General features: G+C 38.0%; 1 protein-coding gene across 1 annotated transcript in view; it reads right to left on the bottom strand.

The window, feature by feature from the left end:
- Positions 1-14,285: 14,285 nt before the first annotated feature.
- Positions 14,286-25,980, bottom strand: part of LOC112977949 (A-kinase anchor protein 6-like) — a gene marked incomplete at its 3' end in the record, with an annotated part of 110,152 nt that continues 98,457 nt past the window's right edge. The window contains exons 3-4 of the mRNA XM_026090907.1: positions 21,545-21,796; positions 14,286-16,076 (exon numbers count right to left, since the gene is read on the bottom strand). Coding sequence (XP_025946692.1) covers positions 14,286-16,076; positions 21,545-21,796 — 2,043 coding nt within the window. The remainder of the gene's footprint in view (positions 16,077-21,544; positions 21,797-25,980) is intronic.

The following is a 25,980-nucleotide window of genomic DNA, read 5'->3' as shown; positions in this document are numbered from 1 at the left end:
GGCTGTACTAACTGCCATGGTCAATTTAATTGGAGCCAGACCCAGAGGCAACAGTAAAACCATTAGCAGCACAGATGTTAGGGATCCTCAAGGAACCAAGATGCCACAATGGAAAATATTCTTTGTGCTATATCGTCAGGATTCTGTGGCAGACAGTGACCGCACAGAAACACAGGGCTGTCCAAACACATCAGTAGGATGTTAATACACAACACACAGTTCAGGACACATTCATTGACAAATAAAACATTTGGAAATAAAACAAAACAGTTTTCTGCTAAGAAGTGCCACATCTACCCCATAAGCTCAGCTTATGAGGACGTGCAACTTAAAATGTGACACTAACTTGAATTTTGCTTTACTAGTTCACTTTCCCTAACATTTGTAAGCTGTTGTAACTGCAGTTACACTTCTAATACTTGTATTACTGCAAGCACTTACAAAGCATAGTTTGGTACTTGAAACAAGAAAAAGATAAAGATTAGAGACTTCTATTGGTGGACATCTGTGTAAAGACAGAACTCAGTCTTCTACTATATATAGCTTCATTGAGCACTCTTTAATCCCAAGTGTTAAATTTTAAAAACATTTTCAGAAGTGCCAACTCTAGGTTTTGGTGCCCAGCTATCACACCCAGAATTAGAAATGACTGTTGAATACATTTTCCCTAATGGAGATCTTGTCTAATTGGTCAGAATTTATTTGATTACACAATAGAAAGTAGCACGCCGTGTTCACTGGCTCATGGCTTCTGCTAGTTTTAGGGTCTCCAGTATGCATTCTGATGCTGGGAAACAAGAAGGATTAATATATAAAAACAGACATATATCAAGCACAGCCAGTCAGACTTATCTGGCCATATGTCACCTTTTCAGGGAGATTTCACAATAGAGTTGAGAGTACTTCCAGACTTGAAACAGTGAGGGTGATGAAGCATGGTTGCTAGAGGCCTAGGAAAATACTATAAATTAACTCAGTTCTGGCTTTGGTCTGAAAGTTAATGTTAGGGTACTCCTAACCTTAATTTTTAGCAGGCCCTATGATCCATTATTAAACCAGCAGATTTGGCTAAGATTTCCAAGCTATTTTTTCATACTGTAGTCTGACTAGGGCAGGAAGGGTAGAACTGATTTTTTAAGAAATTCTCAGTTTCTTAAAGCCTTTTAGGTAAGGGCACCACCCCATGAAGGTAGGATAAGCTTAAAAAGCAGAATACACAAAAAATATGCAAAGTGCTACGTTTCAATCTGTTAAAAACAACTACATTTGATGAGTAATCAGAAAGTAATGGGCAATCTCAATCTGCAATAAAAATTTCACGACCCCATGGGATTGTTGTCTAGTAGCAAAAATAAAGTCAAAGAGGAGGTTACACCAATCTGAATATTAAGTCATTCCTAAATATATCTCTGCAGATTCCTTAAAACTTTCCATGATGCCACAAACAATCCTTTCTTTACCCTATGCTCTGTCTTACCTCTGCTTAAGGTAAAGATCTACTTTTCATTTAAAAGAATTAATACAAGGCCTCTACTACTATTTGAAACTTCTAATATTAGGGACATATCAGGGACTTACAAGAAAAATGTCTTTATAAGGATTAGAGACTTGTAAGAAGAGAGATATTCATAGTAGCAGCAGAGGGACTCTGGAGCAAAATCAAAGGTGGACACAAGAAAAGGTAAGTCAAACTCTTCCTTAACCCTTTTCCCAAGAGGTGTATTCTTAGATAGCAGATAAGCTTCCAAACCCATCGATAACATTTCCCCCAGCCTTTTGAAGGATCTGTGAACACCTAGAAACCTTAGACGCAAAGTCTGTAGGCTGGAAGGACACTGTTAGGGAGAAGAGAGCCACATGGCCTYGAGACCAAGACAGCTACACAGTTCAGTCGCAAGTAGCAGCATGGAAAAAGCCAGCATCATGGTGATTTTGCACATATTCAAATGCAGAGAGGACTAGTGGAGAGAAGGGAGGGGAAAGGAAAGGGAAGAAYCTCCGATTCATCTATCATTTAAAGAATCATCTGGGATGAACTTAAAAGCAATATGGATCGGTTGTAAACGTCCAGAGAGGCCATCTGCTCTGATGGCAATAATGCCAGGCATACAAAATGGCTGCTGATCCTTTCTCATAGCGATGTGACAGACCTTTCTAAACGAGGCATAATGTTAATAGCCACAAAGCCAGATAAGGCCCTAGACATCCTGCATTCATTCATGTGAGTACAGAGTTCATGCTGAGAAAGTATGGGAGGCCAGTGCTGTATCTCAAAAGTGGTGTAAGAATCAAAGAAATAAGTATATTAGCCTATCTTTCTTTGTATAGAAAAAAGTTTACCTATTCACATTTCTCCTTTTGCTTATCTGCCTGCTAAATTATCATGCATAATAATTTGACTCTGATTTTTTAAGGCAATATTTCAAACTGTTAAAGTTTCATGTCAGGCCACAGTGCTGGATCACAGCTGCAGTCAGATCTGCAGTCTAGCATCTGACAAAACAACTTTGCTAGAACGCAGCCTTCGAAAGCCCCCTCGTGGAGACAATTCATACCATCTGAAAAACATTATTTTGCAGGCTAGCTAAATCATCCTCTCAAAATGACAGAAGTAATATTAACAAAAATCTTTTACTTGCATAAGTTTTAAAGCCACTGGGTTTTGCTGTCACAGATACACTTAATTAGAGAAGTATTTTCCATTGTTCTAATCTGTACTGCTGTGTCAGAAAAGCTCTGCAATGTAAATCTGTTTGTCCTCACGTTTCCATCACTCATCTCTTTCAGCATCCCTAGTTTGTGCTCTGATGAAATTTTAAGGTAGAGTGGGAAAAGAATCCTGAGGAAAAAATATGGAAAATATGGACTGAATAGTATAAGGAACAGTAAGGGGAAAAACAGTAGTCAAAGGATACTAACAGCCCTGAAAGTGAGACAGGAGCAGGAAAGAAGAATAGACTATAAGGAAATGGGGCATAAACCGCGGGGGGGGGGGGGGGGGGAATTAAAGGAGCAGGAAATTTGGCAAAGGACAAGATCGTTTTTTTTATTTAGTTAAAAAAAGCTAAATCCCAGCTCAGGATGAAAGGAAAGATAAGGTAGGTGTTTAGGGTTGGGTCAGAGAATGATCCAATCAGGGAAATTCTTTATGCCATTGAGAATAAAATAAACATAGAAAAGCTCACAGAGTTAAAGGTGGCACAGTTAGATGACTATGATAGCATGAATGAGCCCTGGATAACATGCAAGCTTTGGGATGATCATCCAAATCTGGTCTTTGAGGTTCATCGTGCTACTGGCATTTATCATATTTCTTCCGAAAATATATTTATTCACAAATAGCCATGCCTCTAATTGGTCATGCCTGCTAATAACTCATTATTCTTAAAACACATATGTATTTTAACTGAGTCATTTCTTCTCTACAGAAAACCCAAGAAGCCTAAGCAGCAGCTAGGGAATAAAGACAGGTGTCCAAAACATGCTCCAGTACAGGATCAAGTTTAAGTTTCTCTTATACATCACAGCACCAAATATTTTGAGCTAAGACCTTTTTAGATTACACCCTCGTATGGTCCTGTCTCAGTCAAAGTCTCCAAATCTGGAGAACAGCTAAGAGATGTGAATGCTCTTAGGTCACATACTGTTGCCTCACTCCACTGGTAAACCAGGGAGCCAAGTAAGACAACAGAGTCACCAGACGTTTGCATCCAGACATGTATCAAGGGAAGGACAAGAGCAACAAATATGCCTGAGCCAAGAAAGATGATGCTAGAAACACTCACAAAAGGGGGGCTAGAGCTCTGCACCAGCAGCAGCAGGAAGGATGCTGAGCTTCCAGCGGGATCCTGGCACATGGAACAGCAGGGGGCAGAGGCGCCTGCCTTGAGAGAACTGAGAGAAGTAGCAGGCACCGAGATGAGTCACTATGTCCTGTTTACAGTATAGGGGCACAATGCTTTGACACAGAGTCATCTATTACAAAGTCCCCAAGTCCTTTTTTGCCCACTCTGGGCAATTCTAAATTATATTAGAAAATATGGAAGTTAGTGTCCCATTGTTCGTAAGTGCAAATCTATTATTTATTCTACAGATAAGCCTAAAAATCAAGTCTCCTGATCTATCCCTTTTCTTCCATTATGAAACATCTGATGTGCAGCAACCTTGATTCAAACTCTGTGGTTAGTGCAGGTCTAAAGTCAGCATCTTCATTTTTAGTGAAGCTAGTTGTCTGATATCTTTTTTCTAAAAATGTTGCCAATATAACTGTTAAGGTTAAAGCAATTCATGGTGTAAGGGTACTTGGCAGTACTGCATTGCCTCTTCAAATTATTTTAAAAGTTGTGTTGGCAACATACCTTATTTTCAGATTGTTTTACAGCTAATACATGTATAGATTATGAACTCAACTGCATCCAAAAGATAAACTAATCTCCATTTGCAGTTTTTCTGCGAATGCCCGCCGAGCTGGGTCTCTTGGTCTTTTGCAATATATTAGCGTATAGCTTTACTCTGCTCTGAAAAATAGACAGTTGTGGATGACCATCATTCCTTGGTTTGCATACCCCAAGTATCTGGGCTTCAGAGAGTGAACTGGGGGTGGAACGCCCTGGTGCAGCTGCTATTTCTGCCCCATGGTCAGCTGCCACCTTCCACACACACTAGGCAGAGCCGGGGACCCTGCATCTGAGCCATGCCGGCACCTCCTCCAAGTGGTCCTAACGTTGCTTGGCTCTTTGATCTCGCAGTGGCTGAAAATGAACCCTGTCCCCTTGCACTTAATTCCTTTAAAAGTGCACACAATATATGTGCACCACGATACATGGTTGCTCCTGTAGCCTGAACTCAGAGTGGGCCTACGGCACGATTTCAATGATACAGAGACTTCTGAATGTTGTCCATGCACTTGCAAAAATTTTAAACTTTGCTGTTTAAATAAAAGCTAAAACCATTATTTTTTATATGACATTTCATGAAGTTAGCCAGTAAGTGACAGACAAAGGAAGAAAACCGCTATATTCTTGTCCTGATAGTCACAAAGTAGGATTAAACACTGCTTAGTTAAATAACGCAACTATATTTTTCTAAATAAAAATAAAAATGGTAGTTACATTTGCAGCAAGACAACGTTTATAAATTATTTGCAGTGGGTAGAGGGTTTTTCTGCAATATATTTCACAAAATCTGTAGAAGTGCAGGTTCTTTTTTTTTTTTTTTTTGAGTTTAAGAACAGCAATGTATTCATGCCATTACTTTTAAAGATCAGAATGATATTTCAACATTAAATTTGGTGGAATAAAATAAATAGCAAACAAATTTTATTGGAGCCTACATTAAATAAAAAAAGAACCTAAGAACCTAATAAGGAGGTAATATAGTTTACAATTTATTTAATCACTGAATTTCTAACAACTATGATTGTAAAGTTATGCAAGTCCTGTTCATTAGAGAAATTAAAATTTCTGTAAAATAGATGTAGTAACAAGCTCTGGCCTCAAGAGGGTACCATATTACAATTTCTAAAAGTTTTCCAAAATGAAGAGGAAAAAAAACACTTTTTACTGAAATAGAACAGATACTGTTTGCTTCTGGGTAACTGCTGAATATATTGACCTCTGCTATATCCTTGGCATGGATTAAGATATAATGACCATGACTGCATCCCATCAGAACTCTAACTGAGAATTTCCTATTGAATAAGGCTAATTGGTTAAAAAGAGGTAAGTCTGTCACCTCACAGGAGGTATTTAAGTTCTTTGACCCATGAACTTGTTTTGAACTTAATATTTCTACTTTTAAAACTAAAAACAGACAAAACAGTGATTACCACTATTCTCTACATACAGAAGCATCAAGGAGAGATCAAGACTCACTACCTCTCTTCTTTACTCCTTTATATTCATCTAGTTCCCCAATTTAGTGTCCTGTCATGCACTCAGTTCTCCTTCACCAGCAGCCTCCAGAGAAATCCTGCCACTATTACTTCCTCTATTAATTGCTTTTCTTTTGTCTCCTAATTTATGTACCTTTCCTTTTTGATAGCTTCTTTTTCCAGTGGTCTCTAGTGGGCAGTCCTTTAGAGCCTCTTTAGACCGTTACTCTGACTAACTTTTTTGCCCAGAATTTTGCAAATGTTTGCAAAATTAAACAAAAAAAGAAAAGTCTCTGGTCTTTTGTGCCTCTGTCTTATTCTTTACTTTTACCCCAAAGCAATTCTAGCAAATTTACTATTTTTCCTTGTTTTCTATACTCAGCAGAGGTGTAGGTGATTTGCACTGCAATGCATAGATCAGGTTGACCCTTAGTGTTGACTTACCTAAGCCAGTTTTATCCTAGCTGCTATAGTTTAGTTACTGGTGATAGCGCAGCAGGAGCAGGACAGAGCTCAGTACAAGCTAACTACCCACAAGCATAAATATCATGCTGAAAACTTCAGCTGAACTGTAATTTCTGTTTTAAATTACCCTATTTGTTTTTAGTCTTGTACAGTGCAGAGAAGAAACAGTCACATAGCCAGATGCTGGCTTCAGCAGGGAAAAAGCAATGAATAACACTCAGTTTCTCTGGCTTATCCACCTGCACCATCTACAGCTAAAAATCCATTTGTGTGTTGGCTCTCCCGTCAGCCTGCTCTGGAGAGTTTTCAAACATTATCCAAGGGAAACCAGTGGCAAATCTAGCTCTCACTCTGGCAACCGCATTTGAACTACTTGAGAACCAGGGTTCAGAATAAGTCTTGACTAACAATAAAGGAATATTCAGATAAGATTCTAGTTTGATCAGCTAAGCATAGCTCAGCTGTTTGAGAGGTTTATCATCTGTGCTCCAAAACCTAAAGCAAGATCAAAAAAACAATCTTTTGCCCTTCTGGTTGCTTTCAAGATAACTTTCAAATATCCAAGTCCTACAGACTGAAACAAGCCTCTGGGAGACAGTTTCCTGGCCCTGTTTGCCACAAATTATATTCACTCTGATGCCTAATGATGACAACTATGATTTAAAAGTCAGCATGCTTAATGTTTCACTCTTGATCACAACAAACTGGAAAGGATGGAGGAATGAAGACCAGTTGCTGTCAAAACACATAAAGATACACAAGAAGAAAGGGATATGAACATATTTTGAAAAGTTATGCAACCATCTTACATAAGTGGACTTGATCTTTCCTCTCAAGTTAATCCTCTCTAGACCCTTGAACATTTCTCTTGCTCTGACTCATCTTTAGCATGTACACATTTTAAGGCAATGGTGCATTAACAGCAGTAGAGAGACTGGAATTTAATTTAGTTGGTAGTTAGTAGCACTGTATTATTTAAATAATTAAATATTTAGAATAGAGCATGACTATTTCAGTATACTGTATCTTTCTAGAATATCCTGTACTTCTCACAGAATAATGCATAAAACATAAGTATTCAACAGCTTAAGTATATTACGTAACAGAACAGCTAGAACTTAAAACATTGGGTATGGCACAGCACTGTGTAAATATAAAGAAATGAGCATTCTCTCTCACCCCTCTCTATTTACCATATTTAAGGAAATACTAGAAATCACAGCTTTCAATTCAACAGCTTTGTTTTTCTTAGTGATGGCACTTCCCAAGGAGCACAAAAATCAATACAATAACTGTTTAACAGGGTTGTTTCAAAGTTATCCCAACTCTTAAAAAACAAACAACCCTCCCACCAAGTGCTTGCCCCTTATCAGAGAGCATTTATAGAGGATTCAGTCCTGAACAGCACAAGAAGATTCCTCTTACACCACCACTACACACCCTAAAGTAAATTCCCAATAGCAATTTGACTGTTTCCCGCTGTATTTTGAAAGCTAGTGTCATCACTGAAAGCTTCCAAGCCTATTTCAGTGGTGCCTAAGTGCCTTTCTCTACCTCCATTAGCAGAGGATTGCAAGCACTAAAAAATCCCAGACAAAAAAAGACTGTCTCTGCACTGACAGAAATGAGTCAATCGTAAGATCACCCTAAAGCCCATACTGAATAGTTGTACAAATTCTAAATGACACAGCAGGATTCCTGCATCCCCTTTAAATCTGGAGTCTCCGTTGGCTTTCCAGGGAGGTGAGCTGCTCACCGCTGCTCCCCTTCCAGCCTGTCCTTTGCTACGGTGAGAAGGGGAAATTCACCTCCTGCAACCTCACCGCTCCCTCTCTCCAGCTCTGCTGCGCTCTGTGGCCTTTAGCAGAGGACAGAAGGTAAGAAATAATCCTAGACCAATTTCTAGAAAGTTTCCATTTCACAAATAAATAATGTGGATGGCTCTGGTGCAGGCCTGTAGCTATGATACATATCATTAACACATGACTCAGAGTTGTAAAGCCCATGGTTGTTTAAAGCTGATCTGTGCGGCTGCATTAGAGCAGGAGGGCTCGCAGAACCACGTACGCAAAAGCAGCTGTTCCTCACTGCAGCTAAGCTGTTAGCAGCCATCCCTGAGCTGAGAAGTGGTGTCCAGCTATGCACTGTTTTGAACACTTTGAGACTACATATGGAAAGGCAAATGCCAAAGAAAAGTGAATGTGCTTGGAGGAGCTGTTTAAAATTCAAGCCAACATGAACTATGCATTTTTGAGAAATGGAGAGTTTATTGTGTTTCAGTGTCATCTTCTAGGAAAGAAGTATTTGTCTAGGTGAAATTGGGTATTTTTTTTATATGTACTCCATTATTGCTTAATAATAATTTAATCACCTCTACAGCTGAGGGATGGATTTCCCAAGCAGGGGAATATCATCAGACTCAAAACAACAAAGCACAAACTTGACTCTCAGTACAAAATGTGAAGTGACATTCTCAATTACGCTGCACAAACCAGCAAGACAGCTGACTTAAAAAATTGCAGAGTTGCCAAGGAATTTCTATATCTGATATCACTTTTACTTATTGTTTTTTCTAAATTAATCATCAACCAAGATTAGTATTTCAATGTAGGTAGCATAAAGCAGCATGGTAAGATTAGAGATGCACTAATTTTGACAATCATTTTGTCTCTTAGGAAAAATATGAAATTTATTTTAAGGGGGGCAGTATTAAAAGCACTGCTCCATAATTTATTGAAAGAAAGAGAGATGAGGAGAGCGTTAAAACACTTTAAAAATCCTTTTGGTAATCCAAAATAAACAAGTTATCTTCCCTGTTGATTACCTTTGCTTTTTCTACCTGTTCTGCCATTACTGATTTCTGTTCTTCATTTCTTCTTTGCTACCAGGCCCCATCAGTATTACCAGTTCCTATTTGTTTGTCACTACCCCAGTCCAGATATCACTTGTCCTCTGTGTGCCCTCTCCTCTAATGGTGAAAATCACCTTCAAACACAAATAAACTTTGCTTCCCCTAAAGCAATTCAGCTATCTTCACCGCACCAATGTGGTGCTTTCAGCTCATTCTCTGCCCAGAATCAGCTCTGATTCTGTCCCCCTTCAACCCAAACAATGCAAATTCTTCCCCCTTTTAATCAGTCCTCTGAATACTCAGTACTTTCTAACCAACTAGCTCTCCACAGCCCAAATGGACTCCCACTCATATCTCCAACACATAATTTGTTCTACTGAGTCCATCAAACCACTYGCAGAAACCTATGCTTTAGTCGCCCCCTTTGTGAGCACCCTCTGAAAATGCAATTCTTTCCCTCCCAGAAACACAAGCTCTTTTTACAGTCACACGAACAAGTGTAGTTATGATATTGCTCTCCCCTTGGTAGACCTCTCTCTGCAAAACTTATTGATCCTTAGTTCTTCCTAGACAGCAAATTAATCCCTTACTCCAATAACTTGGAAGGGGTCTTTACACTCTGCTCCACAGAGATCTCAGGTTCAGAGGGGAAACAGGGTTGTGCAGAGGTGACGAGGTCCCTGATTAGGCCCTGGAAGTCAGCAAAGCCCCTTGTCCAGCTCTTCTGTGTAGGATCCCGGGGAGGCGCACCAATCGATAGCAGAAAAACAAGGAGAGCAGCATTATTCCCTTAGCATGCCACAAAGGTGGGCTTCCAGAGCCAGTGCTGCATGGGCTCTCCAGGCAGAACACCGAGCCGAGAAAATTGACAGTAAATGCATGAAAAGTGGTGAGCTGAAAAGATGGGATCGATAGACATCAAATTGCTACTTTCAGAGGAAATTCAGCTGCCTCTTGCAGAAATGGAGCCTGATAAATCAACCTGTAAGTCTGTATAACTGGAAAAATTCAGCAATTTACTCCATACAGTAAGCCTAGAGGCCTGCAAAGCAAGCATATCTTCATTTAAATGGAGTCTCTTGCAAGCGGTTACCTTTCTACTCTTTGTAATACTGCTCTCAAAAATCAAATAGAATGGGATTATCAGCAACCACAGATGACAGCATCAGAATATCAGTATAGTCAGACTAGAGAAGGAGATAAAGCTGGCCAAAGACGGCTTTTTATTATTATTTTATTCATGTGAGATGATTAAAAATGCATGGTCATTAGATCAGCTCAAGATCACCTTCTCCTTCTAATTTTTGAGTTTGCATATAAAACTGAAAAAAAATCCAATTTTTATTATGACTTTAAGGAAAGCTTAGTTTTCCCACATAAAGTAAACCTTAAAAATCCTGAAACTGCTACAGCGGACTCCTAATTTTAAATACGAGAAGTGGTAATCAGTCATCTTACTGCAAAGAACTGTGTTAATTTTACCTGTGAGAATGATGTCTTATCTTTTTCCCCTCCAGTTAGTAAAACAGAAACTACAGTGCTTAATCTGTGTTTTAAAAATTCATTTGGGGTAGCTACCATAAGCTCAATAATGCCATTTTCAGAGCAGAACTATACTTCAACAATATAAGGAACATTCAGAACTTTTGTGTCACTTATTCTCACATTTAATTCCAAAAACTTGTTTCTGAAACGTACACGGAGCTGCCACAGAAATTGTAACACACCACTGAATGGAGGTACCCAGAGCTAGAGGCATAAGAGGTGTGCGCCACAGAACTACGTGCAGCGCAACACAAAGCATGGCAAGAATATGTAGTAGCTATCAAAAGCAAGAAAATGTTCCTGTTTAACAGCAACCTGGCCCGGTCAAGCTAAGCAGAATTCTCTTTGGGGGTAGACAGATATATTCATAGCACAACAATATTTGTGCAAGTGTATCTGCATAATTTGGAAGTATGAAGAAGTAAGTTTTTATCAGTTTCTGTGCATGACTGTTCTCAGTATATTTGAGACAATGGAGAAGGCTTCAAAAAATTGCCTTAGCACAGATTCAACTAATTGCTTACTATCAAGATATTACCAGATTTATACTTAGTCAAAATTATTCCCATCATAATAAAATATTGAAGTTTGCTTGTTCACGCTATTATCTAGCTAAAATATGACTTCCAATGATTTTCAAGCTGCCAGTCATTTCTAAGCTGCTTTTCTTCCAAAACAAAAGGCTGATTTATTTTAGCTTTGTTTTACAACCACCATAAATAAAATATATTGGGCTAGACATTTGCAACAGTGTAACTGGATTACTAATGTTCATGAGTATGCTTCTTCTGTCCTTAAGTTCTCATTTCAAACCTGACTTCTTCAGCACAAAACTGCCACTAACAAAAGAAGTATTGAATTATTGCTAAGACATGTACTTGTAAAATTAGGAAACTCCTTTTTGGGGTTGGAGACTTCTTACTAAGTAAGAGCATGAATGTAAATGCCAAATGATGATAATTAAAAAGAAATGACACACTTGGTATTCTGCTGAGTGAATTATGAAGCAGGAGATCAGGCAAAAGAAAGAACTCAACTGTCACACAGGTATGGTATCTTTGAGGTGGATTTTGTTTACAATAGTTCATAACATCACATATTTTCCATTTTTCTGTCTTATATCAAATTAAATAGAGTAGCTCAGCAAGGCACCATAGTGTTACTGATACCAAAACTATCTCAGTAAGATCTCTTGTATCCAAAAGAATGATTATTAATAAGTATAGTCTTATAAACAAAGATATAATTGCTAGAAACAACGGGAAAACTCAGGCAAATAAGCAGCTCATGAAAATCAGATTTCTTCAAAATATTCTAATTGCTTTGCAAAACATTTCAAAATTTTTCCTTTGCTAATTTTTATTCACAGTTCAGGAAGTACTTTTTCAAGATGTACTAGTGTAGCTAGTATATATCTTTCTGCATTAAATAAATACGATACTTTCTTGCCTGCTGCTTTTAAGGACATTGATCACTGAGCTCTTTTCCTAGCAGTGCTCTTTGCATCTGGCCTTCTTTCTGTCTAAAGTCTTTCTCCTACTCTGAGCCCCTTCCCACAACAGACTTCACAAGGATATTTTCAAACACCATTCTGAATGTTTCTCAGATATGGATCACAACCAGAAACACTGAGAAGTTGTAGTAAAAGCCATGTTAACAGTAGCTAATTTCCTCAAGGACAAGAGATGAAGCAGCAATGAATGGCTAGAAGGGTTTACTCTGGCCAGAGGATGGCTAACTACCTTTAATTGCTGCCAGGAGCTCAATCTATTTTCCACAGGAGGCATAGGGAAGAAGGGTATGGGGAGGAAGCGGGGTGTTTACAGCTGCAGCCAGCAATTACAGCTGCAGCCAGCAATTACAGCTGGTTCTTATTCCTCAATCCTGGCAGAACTGACCTGCAGCTGCAGGGAAATACATGATAGATGACCCTGAAAAAGGAGTTAACCCATTCCAAAAGTTTGAGAAAAGTAAGTGTGATGATTTGAGAGGTTGCTGTAAGAAGTTTCTCTGCCACCTGCTTCTTGTCAAAAGGATGCTTGTCTGCCTCTAGAGAGCATCTTATTTATTCACAAGTGGCTTTCATACAGTTTGTTGCTTGCACAGACTGTATATCTGTCAGCTTCATTTCAACTAATTTTAACACTATACAAATTTAAGCATGAAAACGGCTTGCAGTTACAAAGAATTCTTTCATTAGAGTCCAGAAGGTGTTGCCCAGCCATCAGGATGGAGGGAACGACTTAAATCATTGAGTGCTACCCTTTGGAGCCAACTGTTTCAAGGCTGACAGCTGCTGCTCCCTCCTTTAAGAAGAAATCTTTCTCTCTGTTTTCTACCCTGACTTTATATTCAAACACCTCTAGCTCAAATACATTTTTACTGGTCACAATATTTTCAGTATCTTCAAAGTTTTTTGAAATCATGCATCATAAGTGTTTACTGAACTTATAAAACCAAGTCCTTGTTTTTTCCATAGCTTTTACAGAGCTTGACAATACAGAAGATTATGCAGATACCAGATTTGGCATTCAGGTACACAGATCACCCTTTATTCAACCTTCTTTAAAGGCTTTTGGCATCATACAAGATATGGAGCTTTTTTTTTCCAACAGCCATTTTACAAAACTCTATTGAAGATGCATGTGAAATGTTCTGAATAGGAGAGCTCCTCTACAATGGCCAGGAATACAAACTCACTAGGAAATCAAAAAAAATTACTAAGAATATATGGTAATAACTGTATTATTGAGATGGATAGGTGTTTATTTGAAGATTCCATCAAACTCACCTCCTTTTCCAAAGCTCAACTTTCTTCTCTAAAAGGTCTCTCTCTGTGTTTGCTACTACATCCCCTTTTACCTTTCCAAAGAATAGCTACTTCTGAAGGAGTGATGCAGTAGCCAAGGATAAAATCCCATCTTCTGCAAAGTTGAATGGGATTGCAGCACTAGTATATTGCCATTATTTAGGAGGATTTACTTAAGAAAGAAAAAAAATCCAAAGATTGACCCTATGCTTAGTTCCATCAGGCCTGGGGGTGGGGGGAAAGGGGAACGTAAAATCACTGCTAGGGAAGTGAACTGATTAAGAAGAAATGTTATTACTGTTCATGATAAGACAGGAATCAAGAAAATGATTCCTCTATCTTTGAGCTAAAGCAGTTTTGTTTAAAATAAAATGATATGAAGTGTCATTTCTTTCAACTATAACAAAGATCCTTGATTTTCTAAAGTTTGTTTATCTTTCACTTCATCCAAAAATAACATATAATTTACCTGATTCTTTGCAAAGAGAAACTCTAGCGATAAAATAATGTTTTGCCAAGCTTAGAGGCACTGGTGTAGGTAAAACAATGCAGGCAAATTCTGTACAGTTAAAATTAACTACAGTCTACTATAATTACAACGTTCACTGCTGTTTTCTACTTCAAAGTAGGCACACTAGATGAGAATATTTTCATCATTAAAAGGAAACAAGAAAGCAACCCCCCCTTCTCCATGTACAGGCTTGCGAAGAAGACTGCATAATAACACAGGATTACTGCCTTACCTCAATTTTTTCCCATATGGTTTCATAATTCTCTTGATGTTGTATATCTTGCATCAGTTGATGAATTAAACCTGATTTACTTGAAGCAGAAATCTCATTCTCAGTGGGCTGAGTGACAGCAGTCCTTTCTGACTTTTCTTCAATGTATTTTTTAATGCAGGACATGGGCATACAAAGTTCTTCATCAGAGAGAATATCACTGAGAGGCCCAGATTCAATACTGTCACCTAAGGAGGATACTATATCACTTGAAGAGCTTGGCGAAATCCTACACAATTTCTTGTGCTTTTTTATCTGGTATGTTGGATACATTTCTGAATCTGAATTCATTTCTGACAGCTCCCAGTCATCAATGTTTTGAACAGTTTCTCTTCTGGGCTTTTGTGGCAGCAACTTTGTCAAATTTTCTAGCTTCAAAGCCAACACTTCAGTCTGTTTGAGATGAGAAGGAAGTGCTAAATATTCATCAGATCCATACCAGACCTCATTACCATCTTTACCATTTGTATTAACAGAACCTGGTGATGAGGAGTAACTTTTATTATTCTTTCTTGTTGGTAGAAGAGGTGATGTTTTGATAAGTTCAGAACCAACTGAGGAAGCACACTTTTGGCTATGTGTTGGTGAACTAAAAGGCTCAGTTTTGGCTTGTGTTTGCTCATTTGGATCTCTCTGGTTGCAAGAATTTGATGATGTAGAAGTAGAATCTGTTTCTGTTCCCTCCAGAGATTGAGAGTTACAAGAAGCAACTCCATTTTGTTGACCTGAACATCCTCTTTTTTTGACTTGTATTGGTGGAACCATTTTATGCACACCACCAGATGTTCTGCCAGATTTCACTTTCTCTTGAGTGTCATGAGACTTCTTGTGCTTCGATTTTTCTTTGCAGATGTAGTAAGGAGACTTATCTAGACTAATGGGACTGTCCTTAAAATGATTATTTATTGTGTACTCAAGATTTCTATCACCTATTTTATTCAAGCAATCATACGACTGACTAACTGCAGACAGACTGTTAGTGTAGGGTGACTGTAAAGCTAGGCAAAGCTTGGACCTGTCTGGTGGGTCTAACAATGACGGTGTACTTCTACTCATTTCATTCTTTACTATCTGAGAGATTTGTCTTTTTAAATCATTGACTTCCGTATAATATTTAAACGCATCATCTTTCAGAAATAAACCTCTTTTTGGCAATGTTGGCTGCGTAGGGGAATCCTCATTATAGTTAAAGCAGTCTCTTATGGACCTCTTAGGAGTTGAGTTTTCACAGTGAGGATATTTGATCTTTTCACCAACATGCTGTGGAAGGTTGCATTCTTGCTCTAATGTGGAAACTGTTTTGCTGTCAGTTGATAAGACACCATCTTCAGAGCAAGGTCCTTTAGATAGTGAGGAGTTCTCAGAAGAAGATAATAGTGAAAGCTCATGTGGTGCTTTCTTGTCTTTGCTTCCTTCCTCATCTTCTGCTGAAAGAGGCAAACATATTTCTTTCTCATTTAAAGCTTCATTACACTGGGAAGCAATGGAATCGGTTGCTACTGCAAGTAATCCCACACTTCTGATAAGTCCTGGAAAGTCCTTATCCATCTCACTGTAGTTCCAAGATTCAAATGATTTTGCTTTACCTTGACTGGAGGTCATATCGTCCAGAGCACCAAGCAAATCCTCACTAGGACTATAGTCAGATAGTTCAAATGCGGTAATACCACAATCCAGCGACAAGTAATTTTGAGAACATTTGATAGTTAACTGTCCAGAATCATCAACTTCAGTTAGAGAGTCAAGACGATCCTGAAACAGACAAAAGTATAGGTACTCCTTAGAAGGTTATATCTTATATACATCCCACACAAAGTAACGAACAATCAGCTACTATGTTTCACTACATAACATCCAGAAAAGCATTCATCACCTAACTGCCTCAGTTTGTGCAGTACCTTATAGATCAGCAAACCATTCCACAGTATTTTGAAATTAAAAGTGAAATTAAAAGAAAAATGTTTAGTTTCAACCTGATGTGGTAAATTACCTAAAAACAGCAACTCACATTTGTATTGTTATTCTTCCCCTTAAATTCAGCTCTCGGTTCTACTTACCTTTTAGGGAGAACTCAGAAATTCCACAGAGCAGACTCGTAGTATTTCCTGTGCTAACTACCCTGAACCAGATGGAGGGAGGGGATCTTGGGGAGTGCTGACTATTTCAGCTGCCTTGTTAATCCTGTGGTCTCACAAATCTATGTTGTTCTGCAGTCTTTCTATTGATTGTCAGAATGGGTCTTTTCAAACACCACCTAGCATTGACAGACATTTCTTCCCATATGCATAAGACATTGTCTGCTAACTACATTTCACTTTTTTTCTAGCATTATCAACTGACAATTTATCTGCTGGATATTTGGAGCATAAATGTAGAACAGCTCAAGGAACAGAAATGATAGCTGGGAATCCCTAGCCTGAATCTTCTCGATGGAAGTCCTTCAGTCACAGACATAACCAGAAAAGACCATCACAGCTGGCAAATGAGTTTTTAAGATCAGAGTCACATAAATGTTTATAAATATTTTGGTGATTTACTTGGAGACTAAAAAATCCAAATACTTTAAGATCTAGAAGCAGCTTGATATATAGCAGTAACAGCACAATCACTGATTTAATGTTCTAACATCTAGGCAGGCCTAGATCAGCTATTTCCTGATCCCAGCACATAACTTTAAACCTGAATGTATGACTAAATAATTCTGAAATCATAGAAAGAATCTCTGTTCTTCTTTAGACTGGTGTACATTTTAAGTAACACCATAAATAAAATGATTGGAACAAGAGAAATTAGCAGAGAATGCTAATTTGACAAAAGAAACTGAAAAGCAGACCTAAACATAAAAAAGCCAGTATTAGCTCAAGTGCTTACAATAACTATTTAAAAACAATCATAAAGGGCAGAACTAACACTGCATGTTTTAGGATTTTAACATTAGGTACCCAAATTAGTATACTAGTCTTTCTTCCATGAGCTTTTCTCACTCCACTGACTAAACCCATAGCTTAAGGATCTTAGGCAACATACCTAAAGAAGATGCAATTACCCCACAACTACTTCATCTAGCAATAAATCGCTCTATGGTCTGAACAAGAATAGTCTCAACAAAGGAGGCTATTGTTTTCCACCTTTTGTGAGCACATCTAGCTTTTGAGCCCTTTACTTTGTCCACCACACTCATACTAATCAAAATATAAATATAAAAAAACTCCAGATAAAAATATTGTTTACAGAAAAGTTGGTTTAGAAGTTATTCATCAGTCAAAATCTTGGACTTTGAAAAATATCTTTTATTTAGTACATTCTGTCCAGATGAAGAGCCTATGCCATAAATTAATTCTAGGCTATTGATGAGGGACAAAGGGGGAAGTTTCCATAAATCTGCCAAATTTATATTTTGTAGCTGCAATTATTAAGGAAAATAATGACTAAACAATGATCTGCATTACAGCTGCATTTTCCCTCTAATCTTGGGAAAAGATTAGAAACTGTAAAGACATATATAAATCAAAACCCTTTCCAAGGCCCTAAGGGCTTTCATTTCTCCTGAGTAACGAGCTCCATTCCTTCGTCTCTTAAAAATGTGTTTATTAACATTAATAAACTTTACAATCACGTGCATTAAGCCATCTTGCTTGGCCATTTCCCAGGCAGCCTCTTAAATGTGTGCTTCAGAGGAGCATTATTCAATGCCAGTACTGCCATTGTTTTTATTTCAGGAAAATGTCATATTTAGTTATTTGCTTGGCTGCTGATAGGAGTACCTTCTTTCAAAAAAACTGGCCCTTTTTGTGCATTAATGTTTCCTGTAAAGCTCTGTTGGCTGTATTTCCAATACCTTCCTCGCATTTATATTTAAACCAATACAATTCTTCATTTATTGACTATTTCAGATGAGCTAGTTTAACATATAAGATATTGCTTTTGTGAATTTACATTCACAGCTTATCTGCTATACAGAGTTATAGCACATCAGGATTCACCTTATTTTAACATAGGCCTATACTGCTCCTTTCTGTATTTCCTGTCTTTATCAACTGTGAAGTAAATCTGACAGGTTAGGTCCTAGAAGTTAACTCTGATTTTAATTTTAATTTGAAAATTCAAAGCCTGGAGCAAACTTCGGAAAACTATTTCAGGTATTTCCTGCCTCCTTTTGATCCAAAATATAATTCCCCACAGAGGCTGCACACAGCTCATTTTTCTCCTTCTTATCTATCTTTGGATAACCCCAGAAGCAGAAAAAGGGCCTTCAAAATGTTACTTCCCAAAGTTTTTATTAAAAAAAAAAAAAAGTTAATTTGGCATCTCCATCATGATGGCCAGCTTGCCTCACTGGTTCTTACTCTATTTCCTCCAAGCCATGAAACTTTTCTGTGCCCTTTCCCGCTGGCACCTCATTCTGTACGGCAGTGCYGACACAGCCAAAGGCACAGTAACTGGCTGCCCTAGTAACTACCCGGGCTCCTGACCCAGCCAGTCCAGCCTGCGCTGTACGTTCTCATGCTCCTGTAGCTGCTCTGCCAGTGTGACCCCAGTTCTTTCTGTTGCGACTATCTTGCGCATATTTGTGCGTGTTCCAACCACAGTGTAAAGACAGCCCGAGCAGGACTGTTGCACTGTGATTGACGGCACAGACTGTGAACTGAGAGAGCAATGAATATTAATGGCATGGCTCTGTCTCTCTGCGCCCAAATGAAACCTTGGCAGGCCACTTCATCCATGGAGCTCCTCAGTCACCACTGGCAGCCACAGCTGCTCTTCACCGCTATGTAGAAGATGGCTGCCTTAAGGAGTGGGCCAGGAGGCTGCTTACCAACCATTTTGTGAAATAAGTTCATGGACTACAGAAAAGCATAATATTTGCTGTATTGGTTCATATCAAATGTCCATCTAGCCCAGTGTTCTGTGTCTACAACTGTTCTAAAGATCTTCTGCTAGCTCAGCTGAAAAAAAAAGGCATATGTAAAGTGACCCTTCCACAGATAACCTTTCCACACATGCCCTCAGCTCCTACCAATGCTCACCATCAGGACTTCCTCATCCAGAGGTTATAATTGTCCCTATCTTTCCTTAGTTTGTCACATTTCTTTTTTGAACCCTTTTATTCTATCCACTTCTAAGTGTCCTAAGATAGTGAATTCTGTTACCTAACTCTCATGGTGTGTAAAAATTTCCTTCTGTTCATTTTAACCCTAATGACTTCTACATCATCTTAGGAGAAAAACTGAACTGTCATTCCTGTTCATATACCCCAGGGACTACTGGAAATTAGGAGAATGATCCCCCAAGGAAGGGTTACCTGTATGGATGAAGGTTTCTAGGTTTGCTCAAGCAGTCTCACTATTCACATATGCATAAAAACCTCTAATAAATAATACTTTTATCATGAAGCATTTATTAGTCCTACACAATATAGTACTGGCTGGGAAAGGATATGGGGGAAACATCAAAAAACGGTACACAGAGAAGAGCAGAGACAATTGTTTCTACTTTATATATTATTATAGTCATATAATATATATATTTATAATATATATTTTATATGTATAATATATAATTTTATATATAAATATATATTTATTATAGTTTATTATATCTGAGAAAAATTTAAACAAATAACTAAAGGTTAAAACCTACAAAATAATTTCTGGGAACTTATTCAAACATTAGCACAAAAACTTGATATTAATATTGCATCTCTACTATTGCTATCTATTAATTTTATCAAAAATTATTTATGTTTTAGCTGGGAGGAAAAAAAAGCCATTATGCTAGGACATTTTGTCTTTTTTATAACCACATGAGTCTATCTGGCAACATTTTCTTCCCCCAGAGAAAAATAATCTATCCCTCCCCAGTCAGACCTCCCCTTTTTTGAGGGACGTTTTTTATAGCATTTGCAATCGGATCCATACCGGACATTTCCTGTTGCTTAGTATCTGAATCAGCCCCTTCCTTATGCCTTGAAATCACCATGCTCATGCCATAAAATAATGACTTCATTCTAATTTACCACTCTGGACATTCAGACAAGTGTGAATTTCCTCCAAACTTGCCGGAGAAGGTTTATTAACAACAGCAAAGCAGAAACCAAATCTGAAGCAGGTATGCATACATCAGGAAGAGGGGGTGTGGAAGGTGGGCCTGGGCATATTTGAGGATTGATTTCAGAACCACCCACTCTCTCTTGTAGCAAAGACAATTATAAAACCCAACAGGGACTAGAGAAATATGTACCTTCTCTTTAAACTTGAGTGAGCTGAAATTAAGAACATGTTTAGTGAACTTTTGACTTTCTTTGTAACACAGGTCACAGAATCTCACTGCATTAAGCTAAAGGTCTTTTCCTGTAAATAAATATATCTAATCCTACCTAAAGCATCTAATCCCAATTTTAGGGCTTCCAGCAAATGAAGAATCCTCTACACTATAAGCTATCTTATATTAATTACCCTATTAAAAATGTGCATTTCCTTTCAGTTTTAAAAACTTGCATTGTTAGTGTCCTTCTAGCTAAGCTAATTTAGTAACAATGCTTACCAAAGAAAAGGCAGTACAGTCAAATGAACCCAGATTTACATACCATTTACATGTGTGTGAATTCTACACTCCTTAAGAGTGAAAAATGTATGATGAATGCATAATTGCTTCTCAGGCAAAAGTACAACTGTTTAGAGGCACACTGCAGAATTGCCACTAAAACAAATTTAAGTGCATGTTCTCTGCTTTAAAGCAACATTGATCCAGTCTGGGAGGTTGTGGACAACATTATGTAAGCCTAAGGCTTGCGTATGCAAAAAGGTAAGTGCCTAAGCTTTTGGGTAAAGAATTCTTTGAAAACAAAAATTAAGTTTTGAATTGGATATGAACCTTAAGTTCAAAGATGACCAGTCCCAGGATTTTGGTCCAGATGTACCCCTGTAAGCATTCCCAGTTCTTTATGAAAAATAGTTGGACCCAGGAAAAACAGTGCTTGACACATGAGACACTTCTGAAAGTTGGCCTTACGGACTGACACTTCCTTTAATTTGGTTCAGCAAGGATAAATATCAATTGAAGACACTTAAGACAGTTTCTTACAAAATCAGCATCAAATATCCAGATGGTGAGTAAGCCATCCTTAAAATCATCATCCTCGCAATTTTAAACATACAACAGGGAAGAGCTGCTTCAAACGCAAACAAAATTCCCAGAATTGCTGAATTTAGTTACTATACCTCCTTTGTCTCCTCAGAAAATGCTTGCAGAATATCAGTCTGCCTGGTGTAGTTTCCATTGGCGTCTTGTAGTCCCTGGAGAATACGCTCTCTCAGAACCAGAACAGAAACACGTAGCTGGTGCCAGAGTAGTTGCACTGTATGGATATCAACTATCACATTGACAGAGTAAGAGAGAAGCTTCAAGGAAAACTCAGTCTCTAGTAGAGCATGAATTTGTTCAACATGATCAGATATATCTTCACAAATATCCTGTAATGAAAAAAGAAAGTAGGTATTTAGCTACAGGCACAGTCCTTCCATGGATCAGCTCTACTTGTCTTTTATTAAATGCAGAATAGATTATTTTAGAGAGGGAAGATAATGTAATTAATATATCCAGAGTTCTCTATTTTTTTATTTATGGCAATGCTACAATAACTGAACCAACAGCTGTCCTGTTTGGCAGGAGTGCTCAGTAAGTGCAGAGATAGCATACAATGAGGAAGGATGGCACAACAAGATCACATGAATCAGAAACAGAAAACTAACACTGTAAAGTGACATCCTAGAATACAGTAATAGGAATCAAAGTGTTAAGACTGCCGCAATAAGTCTTCTTTTCTGATTTTTTTTTTTCACTTAAAATGTGATGAATCAGTTCTGTGCCATCCTCAACAAAATTCTTTTGGACAGGATTATCTTTTTAATCCAGTCTCTATAGCCAAATAGGGCAAATGTCTGGGATAGACTCAATGTGGGTAAGTTATTTCTGAGAGCCACTGCTTACGGCTATGACAAGAGGTCTGCTAACTTCTGCCTAGTCTTGTTTGGGAGTCAACAATGAACAGAAGATGATGGGTGGACAAAGAGAAAGGGGGAGATGAAAGAGGCTGTGAACAGTTGCATCCAGAAGGCAAAAAGATATAAGTTACCAGTTTGTAAAATAAATATTTTGATGGGACAATATTCTCCAAATTCAATGGTTAATGCTCCAGAATTCTAACCTGTGCTGCATACAGCGCAAAATCTTTACAATCTAGTCTTAATCGTATTTGTGAAAGGATAGGGGAATAGTTAGGTATACACTACTGAACAGCACTGCTTCATAATAATTCTGCTTGAAAACTATGTGTAAAAAACATAAATGAGTAAGGAAATGTGATTAAAATACCAAAAACCAAATTAGCCCTAGAGCCTAGAGTATTTTTTCCTTCATCTGTAGCATATACTTAAAAACAGCTTAGTAGCATATTTTAGATACAACACTTATTTCCTTAAAAAATCTTACAGAAATTATTATAATTTAAATCTTAAAAGATGTTCTTTTTTAAGTAAATAGTAGTATATACATAATGCCACCAAAAAAATGAGAACAATTTAATTTTGATTCTTTTCAAATTTGCTTATTATCCAAACAACTACCATGAAACCTTATGTCTCTGCTGATCCTCTTTATGATTTTGTACAGCAGAATAACAAGACACCTAGTAAAGCTGATTCTTTCTAAATTTCTAAGTTAGCAATACAGTACAGCATTTTTTCTCAGTTCAGGTTTGACATTTTCAGTTTGAAGGTAAAACCAAATTATTCAATATGTGATTGGCAGCAGAATTTACAAATTAAACCAAAATCAAACCCCTGGATAATATTAAAAATAATAATAATAATAATAATAATCAATCTTAGTACAACAGATAGCACAATATTAGCCCTTGAGCACCTATTATGCTTGAGTACCGTCAGCAATAACTTGTTTTAATAAAACAGTGAAGGCTAAATGGAGTCCCCTGCAGGAGCAGCACACAGAAAGGCCAGAGAGGAGCACAAAAACCTCAGGGTTTCTATGAGCAGAGCTGTGGGGCTGCCTTGAGACAGAAGCCACATCTTGTCCCCTCCATCCTCAGAGGCCTGGTTATGACAACCAGCATCTACTCACCAGCGCAAAACACAGCGCCTACCTGGCAAGATGTGGGGCAGCAAGTGCGCAGAACTTCAGGTGTCTGCACACTTCCAGGCAGGCAAATCAATTGGTCTGCTTACAAAATCAGCCCACTAATCAAATTCTACAGACACGCAGACTAACTAAAGCTAAAACTCTCAGCAAAGTCTTTTCTAAGCTTTAGAAAAGGCTATTATTCATTCATTTATCCATTTCTCAGCCCACAACCAAAACTTTACCAAAAAGCACAGCTGTATTTCTACTCATGCAGATGAACTTAAATACATTTCAATTTACACTATCAGTTTTCATTAATTTCTAACTATCATGCACCTAGTTACATTCCAAATTCAACTCCCAAAAGAATTGTCAGAAAGCTTGTAAAACTCCAAGCTGTAAAAAAAGATTATTATCAAAGAGCAAAAATCTCCTGACAAGCATCAGATAATGTACTGAAAATATTGCCTAATGAATCTAGATTACGCTGTGAATTTCTGCAGCCATGCTGCAAAAAAAGGAGTTTTCTTGAGAGCTACTGTTATTCTAGCTACCAACTCACGTCAAGTTTCTGAAGTAGACAAACTTTCCACAGTAACACAGAAAATTCTGTCCCAAAATGCAAATCCCAAAACCACTGAAGTTTTGGAAGAAGCACATATTCAAGCAAAAACAAGGAGTATCTGTTAATTTTTACATGACTTGTTATAAGTTGCTCATTTTCCTCAGAAATCAGAGTCTTTGAAATACTTTAGAGACAACTGGGAGCACAGCAGCAGCAAAATGCTTTATGTACTAACAAGATAATTAACCTCTCCTGACAGTTGCAGTAACATGGAGAGAACTTAAGCCCGACCTAGTCTATACGCAAGGTCACACACTCTGAAAGGAGCCTATCTGACACTTCCTGTAATGCGGGGATGGTCTTAAAATAAAAGACTACTCTTATATGCTCTTTCTTTCTCAGAGAAAAACAAAGTACTAGCTCTTTAAAGGAGTTAGGTTTTAGAAAGGATGGGTGACCAAAAAACAGGAGAATACTTTGTGAGTGGCTGAACAAGCCAGGAAAGGGATCAGGTAACCAAGTCCCTACATACCTTTTCATGATACATAAATTCTGAGCTCCCTTTTGGGACTGTATCAACAGCTCACTCTCTTCCAGCCCTAGAATTACATAGCATTGGACTCCTGTCACTGTAGTCTTTACCTTCGTGAGAGAATATGAAGGAAATTTTCCTTTGCTTATAAGTCAGTTGACAAGAAGTGCTTTTTAGAGTTTTTTTTCCACTCTCTTCACATTAGGTGAAAATCTGATTGAACTGGTCAGGAAGTCTGATTTAATCTGCAACAGGGCCAAGCATAGATTTAAAGGGATTTAGCTCTCCTATTAATAGCTCCAGCTGCTTAACGTTCAGAAGTCCTCCACAAATGGCTATAGTGCATGCACAAGTGCAGTATGTCCAGGTAACATTGTCCCGTGGCACACATGCTGTGCTGTCCACCTGTACACACACTGCAAGTCTGTGGAAAGATGGAGTATGCTGAATTTACTATGCACTTACAGACTGTTAGCTCTCTGCATACACAGTACATGGGCATATACCAGTCTTTTGGGTACTTCCTGAGATGAATTATGGGAGATATAAGTTCATGTTCCTGCATCACATAGTATTGTTTTGGCTAGATGACTGGTCAGTGTCAGTTGTGTCTGTAGCCATTTTCACAAGAAGCAGATTTCATTTCACCAGAAGCCTGGTTCCTGGATAAAATGGGATTAGAACTGGCTCTGGCAGAAATCCACTTAAAACAAACTTTGGGGAAGGGATAGGCCCATATTGATATTCCCTTTCCTTGCTTTTCAACTGCCATATGATGGTGGGAAGGTGAAGACTGAGCAAAAAATAGACATGGGAACAGATGTGTAAAGGCTAAAAGCCAGCCCTCTATAAAGGGGAAATGATTAGGAAGAAATTATGACTTTCTCTATATGAGTTAATGTTACTTAGTCCTCAGCAGCAGAACATCAATAAAGCTGCAGCCTGTTTAAAGCTGTATCACTTGCATCTTGTCTTTATGCTTGCCTGGCACAAAATAGCATCTTGATTGTAACTAATACAATGTCAAATCCAAAATTATCTAGCTGGCTACAACATTTTCGTACTACTGCCTTGATATCTAGATTCAAATATAATTCAACAAAAGGAAAAAATTATATCTAGCATGGATGTGAATTTAAAAGTTTATAAATTTCTGTAATAGTTAATGCAGTTCAAATACAGCACCAAACTATCACCAGAGATTCTATTAAAGGTAGAAATATGTCATTCACTTCCAAGGGAATTCAAGGTCAGTGTCTCTCCTGCTAAAACTGCAGGAGGCAAGCTGACTATTTCCAGAGTTTATTGAAGTCCTGTCTCCAAAAGTGGTACTTTTGAACAGTGGAAATATTGATGGTAAGAATTTTTTTAGTACAAGTGAAAACTCCATCTCCCAAACATTTTCAGCACAACTTACAAGA

Source organism: Apteryx rowi, unplaced genomic scaffold, assembly GCF_003343035.1.
Source record: "Apteryx rowi isolate R43461 unplaced genomic scaffold, aptRow1 scaffold_880, whole genome shotgun sequence".
NCBI classification, from domain to species: domain Eukaryota; kingdom Metazoa; phylum Chordata; class Aves; order Apterygiformes; family Apterygidae; genus Apteryx; species Apteryx rowi.
Note: the sequence above shows the minus strand (reverse complement) of the source record. Positions and strands in the feature narration are given on the sequence as shown.